Source organism: Coregonus clupeaformis, chromosome 20, assembly GCF_020615455.1.
Source record: "Coregonus clupeaformis isolate EN_2021a chromosome 20, ASM2061545v1, whole genome shotgun sequence".
Classification (NCBI taxonomy): Eukaryota; Metazoa; Chordata; class Actinopteri; order Salmoniformes; family Salmonidae; genus Coregonus; species Coregonus clupeaformis.
Genome location: NC_059211.1, coordinates 26125093 through 26145767, shown reverse-complemented (window position 1 = coordinate 26145767; position 20675 = coordinate 26125093). Strand labels below are relative to the sequence as shown.

At 43.7% G+C, this 20675-nt stretch overlaps 3 protein-coding genes across 4 annotated transcripts in view; 2 read left to right on the top strand and 1 right to left on the bottom strand.

The window, feature by feature from the left end:
• Positions 1-506: 506 nt before the first annotated feature.
• fam183a (family with sequence similarity 183 member A) lies at positions 507-2191 on the top strand. The gene is made up of 4 exons (XM_041840485.2): positions 507-741; positions 841-903; positions 1150-1253; positions 1447-2191. The coding sequence occupies exons 1-4, from the start codon at positions 603-605 to the stop codon at positions 1558-1560; spliced, it is 420 nt and encodes a 139-aa protein (XP_041696419.1). The 5' UTR covers positions 507-602; the 3' UTR covers positions 1561-2191.
• An 86-nt stretch (positions 2192-2277) lies between these two features.
• Positions 2278-6323, bottom strand: LOC121534052 (probable rRNA-processing protein EBP2). Of its 2 annotated transcripts, none has more exons than XM_041840484.2 (9): positions 6128-6323; positions 5907-5990; positions 5581-5756; positions 5336-5459; positions 3809-3898; positions 3649-3724; positions 3368-3512; positions 3033-3228; positions 2278-2886 (listed from the first exon to the last, which is right to left on the bottom strand). In XM_041840484.2, the coding sequence occupies exons 1-9, from the start codon at positions 6197-6199 to the stop codon at positions 2839-2841; spliced, it is 1011 nt and encodes a 336-aa protein (XP_041696418.1). In that variant the 5' UTR covers positions 6200-6323; the 3' UTR covers positions 2278-2838. The 2 variants fall into 2 exon arrangements, with proteins under 2 accessions (XP_041696418.1, XP_041696417.1); XM_041840483.2 differs by having other exon boundaries at positions 2795-2886; positions 3008-3228; positions 6128-6297.
• Positions 6324-6603: 280 nt separating this feature from the next.
• LOC121534054 (cilia- and flagella-associated protein 57-like) overlaps positions 6604-20675 on the top strand; it is a 36595-nt gene continuing 22523 nt past the window's right edge. The window contains 12 exon segments of the mRNA XM_045205447.1: positions 6604-6718; positions 6978-7169; positions 7390-7703; positions 7954-8196; positions 8256-8492; positions 9497-9789; positions 10074-10239; positions 10365-10478; positions 10768-10980; positions 18643-18816; positions 19053-19214; positions 20124-20279. Of these exon segments, the coding sequence (XP_045061382.1) occupies positions 7013-7169; positions 7390-7703; positions 7954-8196; positions 8256-8492; positions 9497-9789; positions 10074-10239; positions 10365-10478; positions 10768-10980; positions 18643-18816; positions 19053-19214; positions 20124-20279 (2229 nt within the window). The 5' untranslated portion in view covers positions 6604-6718; positions 6978-7012.

Below are 20675 nucleotides of genomic sequence, written 5' to 3'. Positions count from 1 at the left end.
ATAATAATATTAAATAGGTTACATCTGTCGGTACAAACTTTGATTGAGAAATGACGTAATGTACTCTTTTTTTTTGCGGTCCCGCACCTAAAACAAATAGCAGTACCCCACTGCCTACAAGACAGAATGTACTCTCTCCGCTAATAGGGCAAGAGCACAGTACTAATGCCCCTGTAGCTCTGCACAGGTAGCTTAGCGGTTAAGAGCGTTGTGCCAGTAACCGAAAGGTCGCTGGTCCTAATCCCCGAGCCAACTAGGTGAAAAATCTGTCGGTGTGCCCTTGAGCAAGGCACTTAACCCTAATTGCTCCTGTAAGTCGCTCTGGATACGAGCGTCTGCTAAATGACTAAAAATTTTGTTTTTTTTTTAAATGTAAAATATAAAGGCAAATTAATTTCATCCATAGCTGTGACTGAAATAAAATGAGTGCTGTGCGCCCTCGTGTGGCCACTAAGTACCTGTACATTCTATCTGGGGTTCTGTTTATGGTTGCTAGGCAACGAGACATAAATCATGTTTTTTGGCTTGCTAGTATAAATCTGCACACTACGTATCGTCTCTCGTGTTTTTCCTGCCTTGTATCCTAATTTACACAAACCAGGATGGCAGCGGTTAAGCAGTCAAAAGAAAAGGATCCTGCGGATATTGTTAATCAGAACGCAATTCACATCGAGACCATAAAGAAAGAGAATAGGAGCCAAAAAGTGTACACGCTATTTAGCATCAACCCGTACAAAAGACGTAAGCACATACCACCTCTGTTGAAAGGTATGTGGATTAATGTGAACGATGAGTAATTTCATGATGAACAAACACTTTTTGTAATCTTTCACTTCTCAGTGCACATTTTGACTGACAAGCCTATGGCCGGCAACAAGACCCACGACAAAGTGGAGGAGGACCGTAAGTATGCCTACTAGCTATTCAATGTTATCTGAGGTGTTGGCCAGTCTCTTAGATCAGTGTTTCCTAAACTCGTTCCTGTGTCCCCCCTGCTTCACGTTTGGGTTTTTACCAAAGGACTACACAGCTGATAATAGCCAACTCATCAAGCTTTGATTATTTGAATCAGCTGTGTAGTGCTAGGGCAAAAACCAAAACGTGCACCGAGTTTGGGATACCCTATCTTAGATTATGTTTTATCCCCAGCTGCTTTCCTAAAGGCCATCCACGGGGCTTGTTTGGAGCCAACTAAGAAATACACTCACCCCCAAACTGAGAGCCAGGAGATAGGCTGGATATCCAGACCTCTGGTAAGAACTCCCTCTTTGTGGTGATGATCAGCAAAATAGCTACTTTTCAAAATGGTTTGACAAGATGTGTCCCCTTTACTTCCGGGTATTCGTTGTAACAAGTTGTCATGTCCACTGTCTGAGTGTTCTAAGCCTGTTGTGGCACTGTTACAAATACGTTCTCAGCCCTCAAATTGCTTTTCTGCCCTGTCAGATTGTTTCAGATCGCAGCGATAGAAGACTGAACTGGTCACGGCAGAACTCTGAGATCACCAAGTACATGGATGCAGCATGGCGTCTGAAAGAACAGACACAGGACCTGGGTTAGATCTACAGCCTACAAGCTGCCTACAAGACTTACTTAGGATAACCTGGTTCATTGGTCGCTTTACTGGATAAAAATGTAGTGGAAGCATGGCTATGAAGAATATTGCTTTACTGTCTGATGGAAACAATGTAACTGGTTGCAGACTTGCAGATAGACCTACTGTATAATTAAGCAATAAGGCCAATATACCACCAACCCTTAGCTGAGGTGCCTTAATGCTATTATAAACTGGTTACCAACTTATATGATATACCACAGCTGTCAGCCAATCAGAATTCTGGGCTCGAACCACCCAGTTTATAAACAATAAACACCATAAAAGAAAGAAACATGAAGCAGCACACTAATTATTTAAAGGAAAACATGCAGGTGTAGCCTGGTCCCAGATCTGTTTGTGCTCTTGCCATCTCCATTGCAGTCATTGTCAAGCAAAACATAACACGGCGTAGGTATAATAGCACAAACAGACTGGCACTCAGGCTAGAGAATGAGTTATTCTTGCCCAAAATGTGCCAACTATTGCCATACCGGCGACAAATGAAGAGAAGCTATTTGCAGAAGAAACATATTAATAATATTGATACAAGGAAAAGGCCCGACATGACAGCTGTTCAATATTATAAAATGACATGTCACTAAGGGTAGTGAATCAGAGGGTCAATGAGTGGACTCGCAAAGTGTGCAATTTGCAAAAACCGATCAAGTATTCACTCAAAGTCGATGACATTATACATTTATTGAAGTGGCTTCATCATTGTTATCACTTTCAGCAAATAGTTTCACAAACTTACACACATTACAACAATGTATAAAGATCTCCTTTAAAAGAAACATGGATTTCTTTTATTTTACTGACTGTAATAAAATGTAATTGTATCTTGATGTCCAAATTAATGTTAGGGGTTTAATTTGGCATGTTTGGTCCCACTCTGTCCGGTTTTCATATGGAGACATTCTAAAGCTCACATGCAGCCATGTCCACATCTTGTAGCCTCCTTGGTGATACTCCAGGAAGGATCATTCTGAGAGACAGGATGCATGCGGACATCTTGGGGCATCATCAAAGGCATCCATATCATTCCACTGCCCCAAGGGCTCCATGAAGGGTGGTGTGTGCGCGATTAAGTATAGAAAGAGAGCACTTCTCTCTAATATTATTTCCTTCCAGAAGTTGGGATGCAGTGTGGGTAACCCAAGACCGATGACGACGTTCAAACCTGGCCTGATGCCATAGACCGAAGAACCAATCAGACTGCAGGACCTTTAGCACCCACCACTTTAGGAGCGACCCTTCATCTTCTTGCGCGCATTCTTGCCAGGTCGTTTCTGAAGAATCAAAAATTCAAAATTACAAAAGAACTACGATTTTTCAAATAATAACTGAAACAAAATGTACCAACACTATAAACAATACACTATTTTAATTCAAAATGTGATATTGTATGACCCAATCATGTCTGTCAGTGACTTACAGTCCCTCCTTTGGTGGGGCCCCTTCCTCCTGGTCCCGCATTGCCTCCTTTCCCTCTCTTTCCTCCTTTCCCATGAGCCACCTTGGCTCGGAACCCTGACACATCGTTGTGGCTGTCCTTGGTGTTCCACTTGGTTCCACTCTTCTTCCCGCCAAAGCCAAACCTCTGGTCTTTATACTTCCTCTTAGCATTGGGCCTGTCAAGTCAGAGGTTTCAGTTTTAGTCCAAGTACAGTACATATAGATTTGGTATAAAAGCACTGAATACAATTAATATAGGTAGGTAGGTGGAGAAGAAGCATTGAGCACAACATTCCCATCTCTGTGGCGTCTTACCCTTTCTTGTTCATGGCCTTTTTATCAGGTGTTTGGCCTCCTGACCCTTTCCCTGCACCCCCTTTAGCTGGAGCTCCTCCTTTAGCTGGAGCTCCTCTAGCGGTCTTCTGATCTCCTTCCAGGAAGTCCAGTTTGTCAGTCATGCCTACGAGAGAGGAAGGTGTTTAACGTTATGAATCCCATTTAGCAGATGATGTCACCCAAAGCAACTTAACCAAAATAGTGCGAACAAGTTGGGTGACTTGGGTGATAAACAAAACATGTAGAAACAGAGGACCCACCTTTTTGATACCTCTTCACAGCAGACATCATGGCCTTCTTCTCCTTCTGTCTCTTCTGAATAACCTCTACTTGCACCTACAACACCCATTTCATAAGATCACAATGCACCAAGACGACATAATAAAGAGTACAATTCCAGTGAGAGGAATGGAGACTCACCTTCTTGCCGTACTTCCTTTGTTCTCTTAGTTTCTTGGCCTTTTCCGACTTCTCCATCATGATCTGCTTCGTGATGAGTTTCTTCCTGATCTGTAGGAAAAGACAAAGCATTATTCATGACCACACCAGTATTTCCGTGACGGTCAAATGTCCAACCAGATTTGAATTTGCTGGACAAATGTGCATATCAAACAGAATCCCATTTGGATGCCAGCCACGTGTAGTGTAAAGTGTAAATCATAGTCCACAGATGCTAGGACGCGATAGTCCGGCGTCCCATTGTGACATACATAGCTACACAGCTCTGAGACCAACATCCGCGGGGGACGAACAGCCCGAACGCGTACCTCCCTACAATTCCAAACCAACCAGTCTCTGGTACGCATCCTCTATTCATTTGAATGCATTGACAGTTGGACAAATTGCTTGAACTGCTCTGAGAATTTGAGAAGTATGAAAGCCAACGGTCCAATATTCTACAACACTGCTGTGCGTATGCATTCACCTTTTGGACTATGATAAACGCTTAATGCTTTTAGGAGTGCCCACTGCCTACTCATTGACACCACCATGGAAATGACTGCAATAATAATGCAAGGAATGATAGCCTACCACATTGGCTCCATGCACAAAGCGTGTCTACCTCCGTCCATCTAGCTTGTCAATATCCTCTGCTGCAGAGTGTATTTATTTTTCCACTTGTCTGTGCCTCCGTCCTTGGTAAAGTAGCTAGTTAGCTATCGAGCTAGTGTTGCACTGTTTTTAGCCAACTACTCGACCAGACATTAGATTAGTGGAAGAGGGAAGCGCAATTACTTCATCTAAATACTCCTCCTTGGTGGACTAGGTATGACAATTTTGTAAATTCTATTTTAGGGAGAATAATCTAGCAAAACGTCATAAAATACCGGAACACTTCTCCCGTGTGCATACAGTTGTGTCTCACCGTTGTGGTGATACTTATGGTCCTCGGGACAGATGGCTTCTACGGTTGTGGCTACGAAGTACAACTACAGGAATAGTAGTGACTTTACGTAGCAGGTTAGGAGACATAACGTAGCAGGTTAGAAGAATTAGGTCAATGTTAGGAAAAGGGTTAGGCTTAGCTAAAATGCTACAGCTGTACTCCATCTAGCCACAACGTTAAAATCCCTGTTCCGAGAAACCACCAGTATCACAACACCGCTACCATGATACAATGTTGCAAGTTCCATATTGAGAGCACTAGCTCAAGACAGACAGAGTAGAGAGATTATGCAATTAGAAGACATCCTGAACCAACCTCAATGCATAGCCAATGTGATTTATAGAGGATATTTATTTTCATCAGGATACTTCAATGTTTATTTGCTTTCATGCATTTATCTACCAAAAGCCTGCAATTACTGGCTAAAGGAAAAGCTGGACAACACATACCGTTTCAACAGTTTTCGTGTCAGAGAGATCAATCCATACCTGACGCAATTCAGTCACATACATATAATGACAGATGGCAAGATCTCTGAGAGTAAGGTCAGGACATCCTACCTTCTGCATTTGCTGGTCTGACTTGGCCATCTCTGCAAAGTAGTCCTCAGGTCTCTTGGTGGCTATCTTCAGCTTCAGTAGCCGGGGCATCGCCTCCAGAACAGCTGCTTGGGCTTGGCGGTAACTGGAAGACACCAATGAAAGAGAGGATATGTTTTACAATTGCTATTACTAGGACTACATCATGACATTACAACAAAGTCTCTGTCCACTGATATAAACGTGTATGGACATTAGACACTCACAAGAACATCTCTCTCTGGAAGTCGTCATCTGGGTTGATGTCTCCGCTGGCCTTGTTGTCGAGTCTGCCCTCGGACTTGGCAACGATGTCATCAGCTGGGAGATTGACCATGTCCAGCCTCTCTACCCAGGGTAGTGTGTTTTTACGAAAGTCGGCGAGGCATTGTTTCAAACCCTCCTGTCCACAACCATGAAGAAAATACGGGTCGTATTAGAAAATTAACTAATTTGTGATTTATGAGTCGAATAAAGCATGAATTAGAGAGCGATAGACAATGGTGGCTTTCTGGTCGCATACACATGTTCATCTGCGCATGTCAACACTCACCACATTGTTGACAATCTTCTTCGGTTCTTGTGTTGTAAAGTTCAACCCAGGCTTTAACAACCCCTTTGCGAATGCATCTTGAAGCTAATGAAAACGAAAAACACAGCAAAGTTACGCGTTGTAGATCACCTACATAACGTTAGTGGAGACATTGTTAGCTAACTACAGTAGCTAGCTAACCTGGCTAATGTTAGCTAGCACGCTATAAAATAACCAGTTACCTCTCCGTCAGATAATTCGCTGTTCTCCTCAGACGTCTCACCTAACTGCTCGTCATCTTCAATAATATCCATGTTATTCTTAACGATAATGATTGGATGCAAACAGTTATTTTGTGGACCAAATACTGTCAACTCCGCGCTCACATGGAGCTGTTCACGTGAGAAGGAATTAGCGGCTGTTAAGGGTCCTCCGAAAATGTCTTCCCGTGAAACACCAGCCCCGAAATAATCAAAGGTTCCTATCCGACGTTTTTTGTGTAGTTTTTTCTGCTCTCGTTAATAAATCGTGAAAAAAGCACCAGAGGACAATAAACCTTCTTCGTGTGAATTTCCGCCATATATTCGATTTATAATGATATAGGTGTATGCTTTAATTAGTTATAATCATTATTTATTATGTAATTATGCATTGTATGAAAGCTTCTCCATAGTGATAGAATTTAACGATAACATTCTACTCATATTATTTTCCACGCTTCAGCAAAAATAGCATGTCAATCTCTGGAAGTCTCACTGTCGTCAAATTAAATCATTAATAAGGAGTTTTGAGGAATCAGCACAATTATTTATTTATTTGTATTTTCAATAAAGGTAAGTAGCTAGCCTAGTAAGATAAGACGATCATTACTTTTCAAAGTTGACCTTATGGTTCCAGATAACTCTATAAAAAGTATTGTAGATCAGGAGTTGTAGATGAAAGGTTACAGGGCCAGGAGGCAATTTCAGATCAAAGTGAAAAGGATCAATATGGTCATACAGAATTGAATTAGTATCCTTGAGACTTTTGCCTGCCACATAAAGATCAAAACCCTTCTCAATTATTTTTCTTCTTCTTTCCTTTTACTGGCAGATTTTAGTCTGCAGCTTTGACGTGACAGGACTGTGATGTCTGCAGTGGTGGCCCAGTGTCACTACAGCTTTGGTCTGCGGACATGCGTGGCAAATAACCTGTGCTACTTTGATGAGCAGACTGTCATCTTCCCATCTGGGAACAACTGTGTTCGTTACAACATCGATCAGAAATGGCAGAGGTTCATCCCAGGTATTTGCCACGTTCACTTCTCAGGATTACAACAATATGGCTTGGGTCAGGGTGTTTTATAGATGTTTAGTGTCTCTGACACTAGCACTCACTCTGAAATATTTTCATAGACAAATATAAACCTGGTATTCAAAACAAAATTAGCTGTTAACAACCTGTTAAATGTATCCAACTTCCAGTTATGTTTTCTTTGTGATTCATCCTCGATTTTGCTCCTCAGGTTTGGAGAGGAGTCAGGGGATGTACGCGCTGGCCATCAGCTCAAACCGCCGCTACCTGGCGGTGTCGGAGCGTGGCGAGAGGGCCACCATCACCGTGTACGACCTGCAGCACGAGCAGAGCCGGAAGAGGAAGGTGCTGAGCGGAGGGGACATCCCTGTCCATGAGTTTGTCTCCATGGCGTTCTCCACCGACTCCAAGTACTTCATCAGCCAGTCAGGGGCGCCGGACTACACCCTCTTCTACTGGATGTGGGAGAAGCAGAAGATCATGGCCATGGTGAAGACCACTGTGGCCGCTAACCCAGTCACCCAGGTGAGGTCGGACTGCTCTCTTGTTAGTGGGGCCATGGAAGAGTCCTTGGCAAGGAAATGGTGGTGGGGAATGATCAGCATGTTCATTCAAAATAGCAGTGTTATTTTTCCATAGATAAGGCATTAAACAACCTTACTAGTCCTTGCTCCTTACTCTGTTGTAGTATTAACTCTGTAGCTGATCACAGGCATACCTATTTACTTACACAAGCTATATCTCGATGGCACTGTCTCACACTATATGTTTCCAGGTCAGCTTGAACCCATATGACAACACCCAGATCTGTGTGAGTGGGAATGGGGTCTTCAAGCTGTTCCGCTATGCAGAGGGGGCTCTGAAGCAGTCCACCTTCCAGAAGCTAGAGACGCATCATTTGTTGTCCCATGCCTGGGTGTCTGAGGAGAGGGTGATAGCTGGGACAGAGGCAGGCAGGCTGATGGTGTTTGAGTCTGGAGACCTGTGATGGGATATGAGTGTGTCCCCCAAGACCACCGTTTCACAGGACCCAGAGAGGTAGGCATAGGGAGGTAAAAGACAAGCTGGCACTGAAAGATCTCCAAACAGATGTTACTCACACATTGTGAGAGTGACCATGTTTTACAGTTTTCACAATTTTTGACTTTTTGCAGCGCAAAGGGAAATGATGAAGAGTCCCTTCCTCAGTTGCCCCGGGTTACAGTCATTACAGCGTACTCCAAAGGCTTTGCCTGCTCGGCCGGTCCTGGGACGGTGTGTCTGTTTGAGAGAACCGACGATAAGGACAACTACAGGAAAACCAGGGAGATAAGGGTAACAAAGCTTTCACCATACTTCATTTCATCACTCTTTCCAGCAATATGTTGTATACAACTAAGCTCATTATTTGTGTGTGTGTGTGTGTGCGTATATTTTAAGAGTTTTATTCCAAAACGCTTTACATCCATTTTCAGAACTGTTGGTAAATTAGCTTTTGTTGTTTTAAAGAAATTATGAAAGAGATTGGTGTGTTTTTTCACTATCTAATCATGGCATGGGGTTGTTCAATGACAGACATGTATTTGTTTAAATCTATCTATGTATGGTTTCACTTTAGAGAGGCAAATAATCATGTTTTTTGGAAAATGCTAAATAACCGCCTCACTCGCAGAGAAATAAGTACTACTGCTAGGTTCTACACAGTCAAATGTAACAAATAACGACATTTTTAATAAAGAAATGTACAAATGATACATTTGTGACTTCAATATTTAAAAAATTATACAAAATAAAATTCAATACAGTAATATGAGATCTGTATGTAAAACATTTACATTTGACATTTTTGTCATTTAGCAGATGCTCTTATCCAGAGCGCCTTACAGTAAATGCATTCATCTTAAGATAGCTAGGTGAGACAACCACATATCACAGTCAAATATACAGGATACGAACATTCCATTCCAGCTAAACAATGGATGTACAGCGTTTTGCCAAAAAAAGACATTTTCATACACATCTAAAATCTATGACTAAAAAATCTGACAACAGTAATACTTTACACACACATGAAGTTACCCATAAGCAATTATTTCTGATGAAGAAACACAAATGGGAAAAACTGGGGCGGCAGGTAGCTTAGTGGTTAAGAGCGTAGTGCCAGTAACCGAAAGGTTGCTGGTTCTAATCCCTGAGCCGACTAGGTGAAAAATCTGTCGATGTGCCCTTGAGCAAGGCACTTAACCCTAATTGCTCCTGTAAGTCGCTCTGGATAAGAGCGTCTGCTGTAAATGTAAATATAGCATTTTGGAAATAAACTCTTCATTTGTCCCATCCAGATCCCCCCAGACCAGTGCAGCCACGAGCCCAGCCAGGCAGAGCAACAGCAGATTGTCTCTCTGGTCATCAGTCCGTCAGAGGAGACTATGGTGACCAGTACAGACCGTGGTCAGCTCTACATTATCACCCTGTCCTCTGCTGAGATGAGCAAGGGGGAGCAGGCTCAGTTTGAGTTTCTGTCCTATTCCTTCCACTCCGGGTCTATCACTGGTCTGTCCATCTGCATCCGTAAGCCCTTCATCGCTACCTGTTCCCTGGACCAGTCTGTACGCATCTGGAACTTCGAGACCAAGTAAGAGTTAGTCTCACTGGCCTCACTGGCCTCACTATCCCTTTAAGAAAATCTGGACTTGATGTCAAACCTGTGGGATCGTCTCAGATATCAGCTTGTTTTCTATTCTCACTGGTAGTTATATCTGAGGACGTTTGTTTCATGGCTGGCTTCTAGTTTATTTCTAGACTCTTAGCCCTTATTCAGGTCCGTCTCCCTCTCCCTTAGCCCTTTATCAGGTCCGTCTCCCTCTCCCTTCCCTTTTAGCCCTTTATCAGGTCCATCTCCCTCTCCCTTCCCCCCAGCACCCTGGAACTGTATAAGGAGTTCCAGGAGGAGGCGTTCAGCATCGCCCTGCACCCCTCTGGCCTGTTTGTCCTGGTGGGCTTCTCTGACAAGCTGAGGCTCATGAATCTCCTCATAGACGACATCAGGACCTTCAAGGAGTTCAACATCCGAGGCTGTAGAGAGGTCTGAATTAAGAGTTCTCAATGCCAACAGTTACTCATTGTAGACAGCTGAACATCACTGGTACTCAAACATTGATTTCTAGCTATTCCAGCTCTCACAGTGTACAGCATGCTTTTGCCTTTCAGTGTGCCTTCAGTCACGGAGGACACCTGTTTGCTGCAGTGAATGGAAACGTCATTCACATCTACTCCAGCACCACCTTCGAGAGCGTCCTCAACCTCAAGGGACACAATGGGAAGGTGAGGGGCACTGGATGAGGTCACTGACGGTTTACTGCATGATTTATCATCAGAGTGTCAGGCTATTCATACTGACTGCCAACAGTTCCAGTAAGCCTCGCCTCAGGCCAACAGTTCTAGGCCATGTGAGCTGACCAGGAAAAACTTTGGCCATAGTTATAGCTTTGAGTTTTCCCATGTTAATTCCCTTGTTAATTCACCTATCTCGAAAAACCCAGGGTGGCAGAGATAACAGAGGTGACTGCGGGGGTGGTATTTTATGTCCTACTTTATGTGTCTCCATCTTCAGGTGCACTCCATAGTCTGGAGCGGTGACGACAGCAGGCTGGTGTCGTGTGGGATGGATGGGGCTGTGTACGAGTGGAACACCCTGACCAGCAAGCGGGAGTCGGAGAGCATACTAAAGTCCTGCAGCTACACCGGCGTCACCGTCTCCCCCGACGCCAAGACTATCTTCGCCGTGGGGACCGACTGTACCCTGAAAGAGATCCAGGACTGTCAAGTGAGACCTGAAAACAGTAGCATATGACATGTTTCTTCCTTCTAGAAAGTTGTTCCTGGCCACTGTGCTTCTGTTTCTGCTTGCTCTTTGGGGTCAACTGCTGATGGAAAAAAAAGAAAAAAAAGATTGACATTTGTTTGAAATGTCACATGCTCTGACAAATGTGTATTAGTTTTGAAATATAGTCAGTTATAAATGATGGTATAAACTTCTATGAGGACTTTTTTCATCATAGCGATAATGTAGTCTTAATAATTGAGGAGAGCAGTTAGATCTTATTAGCCAGTTTTCCTTATTCTCACTAGGCATACGTTTTCCTTATTCTCACTAGGCATACGTTTTCCTTATTCTCACTAGGCATACGTTTTCCTTATTCTCACTAGGCATACGTTTTCCTTATTCTCACTAGGCATACGTTTTCCTTATTCTCACTAGGCATACGTTTTCCTTATTCTCACTAGGCATACGTTTTCCTTATTCTCACTAGGCATACGTTTTCCTTATTCTCACTAGGCATACGTTTTCCTTATTCTCACTAGGCATACGTTTTCCTTATTCTCACTAGGCATACGTTTTCCTTATTCTCACTAGGCATACGTTTTCCTTATTCTCACTAGGCATACGTTTTCCTTATTCTCACTAGGCATACGTTTTCCTTATTCTCACTAGGCATACGTTTTCCTTATTCTCACTAGGCATACGTTTTCCTTATTCTCACTAGGCATACGTTTTCCTTGAAAGTGGTGCTGACTGTTTTGAGGGAATATTTTATTTAAAAAATCTTCATTTCATATTTTTTGCTGGTGTCAGTTTCCAGCTGTGTTATATGAAGTTCTGAAAGGGAAAATACACTGAACAAAAATATAAACGCAACATGCAACAATTTCACAGATTTTACTGAGTTACAGTTCATATAAGGAAATCAGTCAATTACAATAAATTAATTAGGCCCTAATCTATGGAATATCACATGACTGAGAATACAGATATGCATTTGTTGGTCACAGATACCTTTAAAAAAAAGTAGAGGCATGGATTAGAAAACCAGTCAGTATCTGGTGTGACCACAATTTGCCTCATGCAGCAGGACACATCTCATTCTCATTGTGGCCTGTGGAATTTGTCCAACTTCTCGTCAATGGCTGTGCGAAGTTGCTGGATATTGGCGGGAACTGGAACACGCTGTCGTACACGTCGATCAAGAGCATCCCAAACATGTTCAATGGGTGACATCTCTGGTGAGGACTGTGCCTTGCAAAAGTATTCATCCCCCTTGGCATTTTTCCTATTTTGTTGCATTACAACCTGTCATTTAAATGGATTTTTATTTGGATTTCATGTAATGGATATACACAAAATAGTCGAAATTGGTGAAGTGAAATGAAAAAAATAACTTGTTTCAAAAAATTCTAAAAAATAAATAACTGAAAAGTGGTGCGTGCATATGTATTCACCCCCTTTGCTATGAAGCCCCTAAATAAGATCTGGTGCAACCAATTACCTTCAGAAGTCACATAATTAGTTAAATAAAGTCCACCTGTGTGCAATCTAAGTGTCACATGATCTGTCACATGATCTCAGTATATATACACCTGTTCTGAAAGGTCCCAGAGTCTGCAACACCACTAAGCAAGGGGCACCACCAAGCAAGCGGCACCATGAAGACCAAGGAGCTCTCCAAACAGGTCAGGGACAAAGATGTGGAGAAGCACAGATCAGGGTTGGGTTATAAAAAAAGATCAGAAACTTTGAACAGAGCACCATAAAAAAAAGGCAAGAATATGGCACCACAACAAACCTGCCAAGAGAGGGCCGCCCACCAAAACTCACGGACCAGGCAAGGAGGGCATTAATCAGAGAGGCAACAAAGAGACCAAAGATAACCCTGAAGGAGCTGCAAAGCTCCACAGCGGAGATTGAAGTATCTGTCCATAGGACCACTTTAAGCCCTCACTCCACAGAGCTGGGGCCTCATGTATCAATCTTGCGTACGCACGAAAACACGGCGTACGCCAGCTTTCACGTTCACGGTCAGATGTACTAACAGTGAAATTAACGTAAGAATGTGCGTTCTTCCACGTAAACTTCAGGCCTGGCGTACGTACATTTTTGTGATGTTTGTCCGTTGGCGACTCATAGAGGCAATAAAGTGAAGTGGCAAACATTACACTACGAACTGTTCTATCGCACCTGCCAGATATTGCTTATAATTTGTAATTGATAAATGATTTGCCATATTATTGTCACACGAGTCTTATTAGAATATTCTATTAATTATGCAATTAAGTAAGAACATATATAAAGGATGTGAAAATTGATACAACCCGTCTAGCAATGGCAGCTTTGGCTTTATTAGAAGACATTTTCAATGGACAAATCCGGAGAGAACGAAGTTTTTAGGGACCACGGTGATTTTCTGGCCCACGACGATGACTGGCTCATCAGCCGTTTCAGATTTCCAAGGGCTATACTCTTGGAGCTCTGCGCTGAGTTGGGTCCGAATTTGGAAAGAGAGACAGTGAGGAGCCACGCATTACCCGTTCCTTTACAGGTGCTTACTACACTTGGTTTCCTAGCAACCGGTTCTTTCCAAAGAGAACTGGCAGACCGCTCAGGAATAAGCCAGTCGTGTTTGAGCCGTGCAATGCCACCTGTATGGGACGGCATCATCCGCTTGTCTACCAGGTATATAACGTTCCCATACGATGCAGGTGACCAGCCAAACATCAAAGCGCAATTTGCAGCGATAGCCGGTTTTCCTAATGTAATCGGAGCGATCGACTGCACACATATTGCTATAAAGGCGCCATCTGAAGACGAATTTGCATATGTGAATCGGAAACATTTCCATTCAATAAATGTGCAGATTATATGTGATGCACAAATGCGCCTAACAAATATTGTGGCAAGGTGGCCTGGGTCAACCCATGATTCATATATCCTTACAAACAGCATGGTTGGGATGAGACTCCAAGCTGGCAGGGTGCGCGATGGGTGGCTACTTGGTAAGTTATGCATTTAAATGTATGGTTCTATCTAAAAGTAAAATGTTTGTGTCTGTAATTATTATTACTGCCCATCAGGAGACAGTGGTTATCCACTAAAGACGTGGCTGTTAACCCCCTCACCAACCCACAAACTGACCGAGAGCGCAGATACAATGATGCCCATTCCCGCACTCGGTCAGTTGTGGAGCGGGCGATTGGGCAGCTGAAATGTCGGTGGCGCTGCCTTGACAGGACCGGGGGGATGCTGTTATACCGCCCTGACAAGGTTTGCCGCATCATACTGGCCTGTGGAGTGCTGCACAATGTCGCGCACAGGCATGGCATACCCCTTGGTGAGGTGGGGGCACCGCCAGATGACCCTGACCCAGGACCAGTATATGTGCAGCACAATCAACAAGCCATTCAGGCCCGTCAACGTGTAATTGCGACAATATAAATGGTACTCAGACACAAAGTTCATTTTTTTGACCAATTCTTTTAATGAATGGCTTATTTCTGTGAGTGCGTCAGTGACATTTTTAAGGTGACTGTTCATTTCTTCAATGGCCCTAACAATTTGTTGTTGTGACTCCAGAACAGCATGCGTCAAGACACGGCCAGATGGACGGGCTTCAGCACTGGGGGAACATTAGAGACACGGGAGACGCTGGACTGAATGGGCTCTGGCTGCTCAGGTGGTGCGGACTCTGAGTGCGTGCCAGTGGACGTTCCTGCGGTTCCTAAGTCCAATTAAACACAGGCACATCTTAACAGTAATTTGAGTCTGTTCCTTATTAATGGGTACACGCATTTGCAATAAAAGCAGTGGATACGTGAAATCTCTGGTGTACCTTTTGCTATATTGCATGCATTTTAAAATTAAACGGTGGCTGGCTATGTATATCAAAGTTAAGGAAATAAATCTGAGTCACCTTGCTGGCAGTCCTGTAGTATATCCGAGTCTCCTACATCAGCGGATACGATTCCAGAGATTAACGTGTCTCCTACAATAGAGGCAACTCTCTGATCAAAGGGTGCAAGTTCATCGGTCCCTGTACCACCGCCTGTTCTGCCCACACTTTGTCGGTGCGCAGCAGTTCTCCGCTTAACTTCCACCTTTATGTCTGACCATTTCTTCTTCAGTTCATTTACGGTGCGACTCTCAGATCCCACCGCGTTGACGGCATCAGACAAACTCGCCCACTCTTTTTTCTTTCTTTTGTTATTAATTCCAGAGGACAGATTTCCAAATAAAATATTTTTTCTTGTTTCTACCTCTGATAGTAGCACCTCTAATTCGTTTTCAGTGAAATTTCGTTTCTTGCTTGCTTTAGCCATGTTCTTGCAGGTTTCTTTTGCCAAATTGGACTAATTACCATATTTAAATTGATTTAATTGAGGGAGGAGACAGGGTGTGGTGTGGTGCTCGTGCATGTGCGCTCAATTTCGCGTTGATTGGGATGTACAAAGAGAATGTATGTGGAATGCTGCGTACGCAGAGATTCATACATCAGATTTTTTTGGTGCGTACGCACATTTATGGCTTTGTCCGTACGCAATGTTTTAGTATGAATTCAACGCAAGTCTTTGTACATGAGGCCCCTGGTCTTTACGGAAGAGTGGGCAGAAAAAAGCCATTGCTTAAAGAAACAAATAAGCAAACACGTTTGGTGTTCGCCAAAAGGCATGTGGGAGACTCCCCAAACATAGGGAAGAAGGTACTCTGGTCAGATGAGACTAAAGTAAAAAATAAAAAAAGGAAAACGCTATGTCTGGCGCAAACCCAACACCTTTCATCACCCCGAGAACACCATCCCTACAGTGAAGCATGGTGGTGGCAGCATCATGCTGTGGGGATGTTTTTCATCGGCAGGGACTGGGAAACTGGTCAGAATTGAGGGTATGATGGATGGCGCTAAATACAGGGAAATCCTTGAGGGAAACCTGTTTCAGTCTTCCAGAGATTTGAGACTGGGACGGAGGTTCACCTTTCAGCAGGACAATGACCCTAAGCATACTGCTAAAGCAACACTCGAGTGGTTTAAGGGGAAACATTTACATTTCTTGGAATTGCCTAGTCAAAGCCCAGACCTCAATCCAATTGAGAATCTGTGGTATGACTTAAAGATTGCTGTACACCTGCGGAACCCATCCAACTTGAAGGAGCTGGAGCAGTTTTGCCTTGAAGAATGGGCAAAAATCCCAGTGGCTAGATGTGCCAAGCTTATAGAGACATACCCCAAGAGACTTGCAGCTGTAATTGCTGCAAAAGGTGGCTCTACAAAGTATTGACTTTGGGGGGGTGAATAGTTATGCACGTTCAAGTTTTCAGTTTTTTTGTCTTATTTGTTGTTTGTTTCACAATAAAAAATATTGTGCATCTTCAAAGTGGTTGGCATGTTGAGTAAATCAAATAATACAAACCCCCCAAAAATCCATTTTAATTCCAGGTTGTAAGGCAACAAAATTGGAAAAATGCCAAGGGGGGTGAATACTTTCGCAAGCCACTGTATATGCAGGCCATACACGTTGTCTGCCATCTGCCCGGTACAGTTGAAACTGGGATTCATCCGTGAAGAACACACTTTTCCAGCGTGCCAGTGGCCATCAAAGGTGAGCATTTTCCCACTGAAGTCAGTTACAACGCCGAATTGTAGTCAGGTCAAGACCCTGGTGAGGACGACGAGCACGTAGATGAGCTTCCCTGAGAAGGTTTCTGACAGTTTGTGCAGAAATTCTTCGGTTGTGCAAACCCACAGTTTCATCAGCTGTCTGGGTGGCTGCTGTCAGACGATCCTGCAGGTGAAGAAGACGGATGTGGAGGTCCTGGACTGGGGTGGTTACATGTGGTCTATGGTTGTGAGGCCAGTTGGACGTACTGCCAAATTCTGTAACATGACGTTGGAGGCGGCTTAGGGTAGAGAAATGAACATTCAATTATCTGGCAACAGCTCTGGTGGACATTACTGCAGTCAGCATACCAATTGAACGCTCCTTCAAAACTTGAGACATCTGTGGCATTGTGTTGTGTGACAAAACTGCACATTTTAGAGTGGCCTTTTATTGTCCCCAGCACAAAGTGCGCCTGTGTAATGATCATGCTGTTTAATCAGCTTCTTGATATGCCAGACCTGTCAGGTGGATGGTGGTGGAGAAATCAGAATTAGCTAGGTAACATAGAAAATTAAGATGTCTTATCTGCAGAATATGCTTATATGATTGAACTGTTGAACTCTTGTTATTAGAATGTCTCCTTTCGGACTCTGGTGTGGGCAGCTGCACTTCCTCCCTCATATGGGCCTCAGTCACCTGGGGCCCAGAGAGGGGAGAAGTCAGGCTTGTCTATCACATGTCCCTGTTGCTATGCAGAATATGAGAAAGAGAATAGGGCAAAGGAGGTCTGAAGGACACATTGTTTCCATATGTGAGTATGTGTCTTTACCTATTGCAAACTATGTGAAGGGATGGCATGAGGAATGGGAACAAATCACTTGTCTCCACAATGTCTGTGTGTCATTCACCCCCTCCTTTGGCCTTGGGAGATTGTTCTCTCCCCAGGTTCCCTTTCTAGCAAAGTGGAAATTAAGTAACAACAAATGTGCTTCTAAATTCTTAGTACTGAACAAAACAATGAGTTCTTTGTATTTGGGGCTAAGGTCTGGCACAGGAAGTGTGGGGTTAGTGTCTGGAACCATTGTATGTTATCTCTGAGGTTGCACCTATCCTGACCTATCCTGGGATAGTATATAACCCAGAGGCTCACTCCACTCAGTGAGCTCTCACTATATCCACTCTGTGTGCATGTTGTGACGGCTCCCTTATTAATAAGCACAATAAAGATTTTTTGCAAGTATAACCTAATTGGTGGTTGGTTCTGGCTCTCCTCATTTGTTAATTTCTGGGATGTTTTAATTCAGCTCATGAAACATGAGACCAACACTTTACATGTTGCGTTTATATTTTTGTTCAGTGTAAATAGAGTTTCCCATCTCCGTCATAATGACCGGAGCAGAGAAGAGAGCCCATTAAATTCCCACTCTGCTGTCAGTTCTCCTCATCCTGAGTGACGGCCATCTTTCTGACAGTCTATGAAACCAGTCAGAAGAGAGGATAAAGGCCATTTGAGTTATTGTCAGCTGCTGGAGCTTCGAAAGAAACCCTAACAATCATAAACATCTCAATGTTGAGGAATTTTAGGCGGTCTTTCTGAATAGATCAGTGGTTTGTTGGATGCCATCTAGTCCTTCCCCAGCAGGTTATTTGCAATTCAAATGGTGGTGAAATAAACAAAACTTTCACTGACACACAGATGTATTATTTTAATTTGGCCAGTATTGTCTCAGCAAAATAATCCTACAGCAACAGGATTTGAACATTGATCGGTGGTTAGGCTATTAGCTGGTCAAAATGAGGCTACATGAAAAGTGGAATACTGTTAATATAACTGTGTGTTAGTGCGGGTTTTCAGTGAATTTATGTAAATCACAAAGCTTATCTGCATTTAACTTTAATGTTATGCATGAATGACAACAACATTTGCCTTTATATTCACATCCATTTTGTCCCCACCCCTGGCTGCCCTCTCTCTCTCTCTCTCTCTCTCTCTCTCTCTCTCTCTCTCTCGCTCTCTCTCTCTCGCTCTCTCTCTCTCGCTCTCTCTCGCTCTCTTTGTCAGATCCTGCGTGAGGTGCCTGCTGAAGACGTGGCCTACACCACCATCACCATGTCCCGGTCCGGACGCACGCTCTTCACCGGGACCTCTATCGGAACCATCAGGGCCATCAAGTACCCCCTGTCTATCCAGAAGGACTGGATCGAGTATCAGGCCCACTCTTCAACTGTCACCAAAGTACGATAATGCGATGCCTCCACTAAACAGTAACATACTGTGCATTGCAAAGTTTGAGCCATTGCAGCTTAATGAACCACAACATAAAGCAACACATCAGCATCCACCCCTCACACACAACCTATTTTTATGAAGCGCTGAATTCAAGATTGATGGTAGTCAGTTCGAGGGCCATTGATTTAAGTGGACATATCGTGAACAGAGGTGCGTAAAGTGTGTGTCCACTCTGTGTTCAGATGGTGATCACGTTTGACGACCAGTACCTGCTGACGGTGTCTGAGGACGGCTGTCTGCTCATCTGGAAGATCATAGACAAGGAGGGCCGTGGCCTGAAGAGAGACAAGGACATCACCTACGCTGAGGAGATCCTCATCACCAAGTCAGACCTGGAGGAGAAGGTACAGAGATGTCCTGCATTGCCGTTAAGTTCTCCTGCAACAGGGTGATCAAATGAACATCTGTAGGACACCCATGGGGACTGTTGTAGTGTTACATTTTAATTTTTTTTTTTTACATTTTAGTCATTTAGCAGACGCTCTTATCCAGAGCGACTTACAGTTAGTGAATACATATATATATATTTTTTTTTATACTGGCCCCCCGTGGGAATCGAACCCACAACCCTGGCGTTGCAAACGCCATGCTCTATCAACTGAGCTACATCCCTGCCGGCCATTCCCTCCCCTACCCTGGACGAATTGTGCGCCGCCCATGAGTCTCCCGGTCGCGGCCGGCTGCGACAGAGCCTGGATTCGAACCAGGATCTCTAGTGGCACAGTTAGCACTGCGATGCGGCGCCTTAGACCACTGCGCCACTCAGGAGACACTCAGGAGACACTGACATGATACATGTTACACTGACATGATACATGGGGTGGGGGTGGGGAGTTACCTAATTGTAGGTTGCACAGGAGGTTGGTGGCACCTTAATTGGGGAGAACGGGCTCGTGGTAATGACTGGAGCGGAATCAGTGGAATGGTATCAAATACATCAAACATGGTTTCCAGGTGTTTGATGCCATTCCATTTTTACCTTTCCGGACATTATTATGAGCCGTTCCCCTCAGCAGCATCCTGTGGTAGGTTTGCAAGGACCATGCAGTTGCTCGTACTATAACCTGATTATTTACATTCTCCCTCTCCTCCTGTCCTTTCCTCTTCCTTCCCCTTCTCACCTCCTTTCATGCCTCCCTTTCTCTCTTCTCCCACTCTCTTCACTTAAGATACTCTCCTCTTCTTCTCTCCCTCTCTCTCTACCGTCTCTCCTTCTCTCCCTCACCCTCCCTCCCTCCTTTCCTCCATAACAGAACCAGGTTATGCTGGAGCTGAAGACCCGTGTGGAGGAGCTGAAGATGGAGAATGAGTACCAGCTCCGTCTGAAGGACATGAACTACAACGAGGACATCAAAGAGATGTCAGCTAAGTTTGTTGAGCAGATAGAGTCGCTCAAGACTAAGAGACAGGTGAGACAGACAGGGTTTCAAACATAATCAGTTACCTACCTCAATTAACTTAACTAAATAAAGTACTAGTACATTTGATATAATTACTTGAGTGAATTAGAGCGAAGAAGATACGTTTGGATGGTAAATTGGCTCTGAGATAAACAGTAATATGTTATGAAAATTATTCATCTGATGAAATGCTTATTTTGACCTTGTCCCAAGTAACTCTGAGGGCTTATTTTCAGCTGGCATTAAGGCCGGTGCTAGTGTCAAAGGCACGTTAGTTTGCAATTTCATCATTTAAAAACTAGCATACTGGCATTTTCCAGACCTAATGCCAGGTTCGGCTATTTTCCTGTCTTATATCAGCTCTGATGGGAGGGGTGTAAATATGGATGTAAATATTTGAGTGTC

Bases quoted from the DNA above. Each gene is read 5' to 3' on its own strand.
- fam183a (XM_041840485.2), top strand. From the start codon at position 603: ATGGCAGCGGTTAAGCAGTCAAAAGAAAAGGATCCTGCGGATATTGTT. The intron at 904-1,149 runs GTAAGTATGCCT...TTTTATCCCCAG, and splicing joins CGACAAAGTGGAGGAGGACC to CTGCTTTCCTAAAGGCCATC. The intron at 1,254-1,446 runs GTAAGAACTCCC...CTGCCCTGTCAG, and splicing joins GCTGGATATCCAGACCTCTG to ATTGTTTCAGATCGCAGCGA.
- LOC121534052 (XM_041840484.2), bottom strand. From the start codon at position 6,199: ATGGATATTATTGAAGATGACGAGCAGTTAGGTGAGACGTCTGAGGAG. The intron at 5,991-6,127 runs GTAACTGGTTAT...CGTTTTCATTAG, and splicing joins GCGAATTATCTGACGGAGAG to CTTCAAGATGCATTCGCAAA. The intron at 5,460-5,580 runs GTGAGTGTCTAA...GGTGTCTTCCAG, and splicing joins TTCCAGAGAGAGATGTTCTT to TTACCGCCAAGCCCAAGCAG.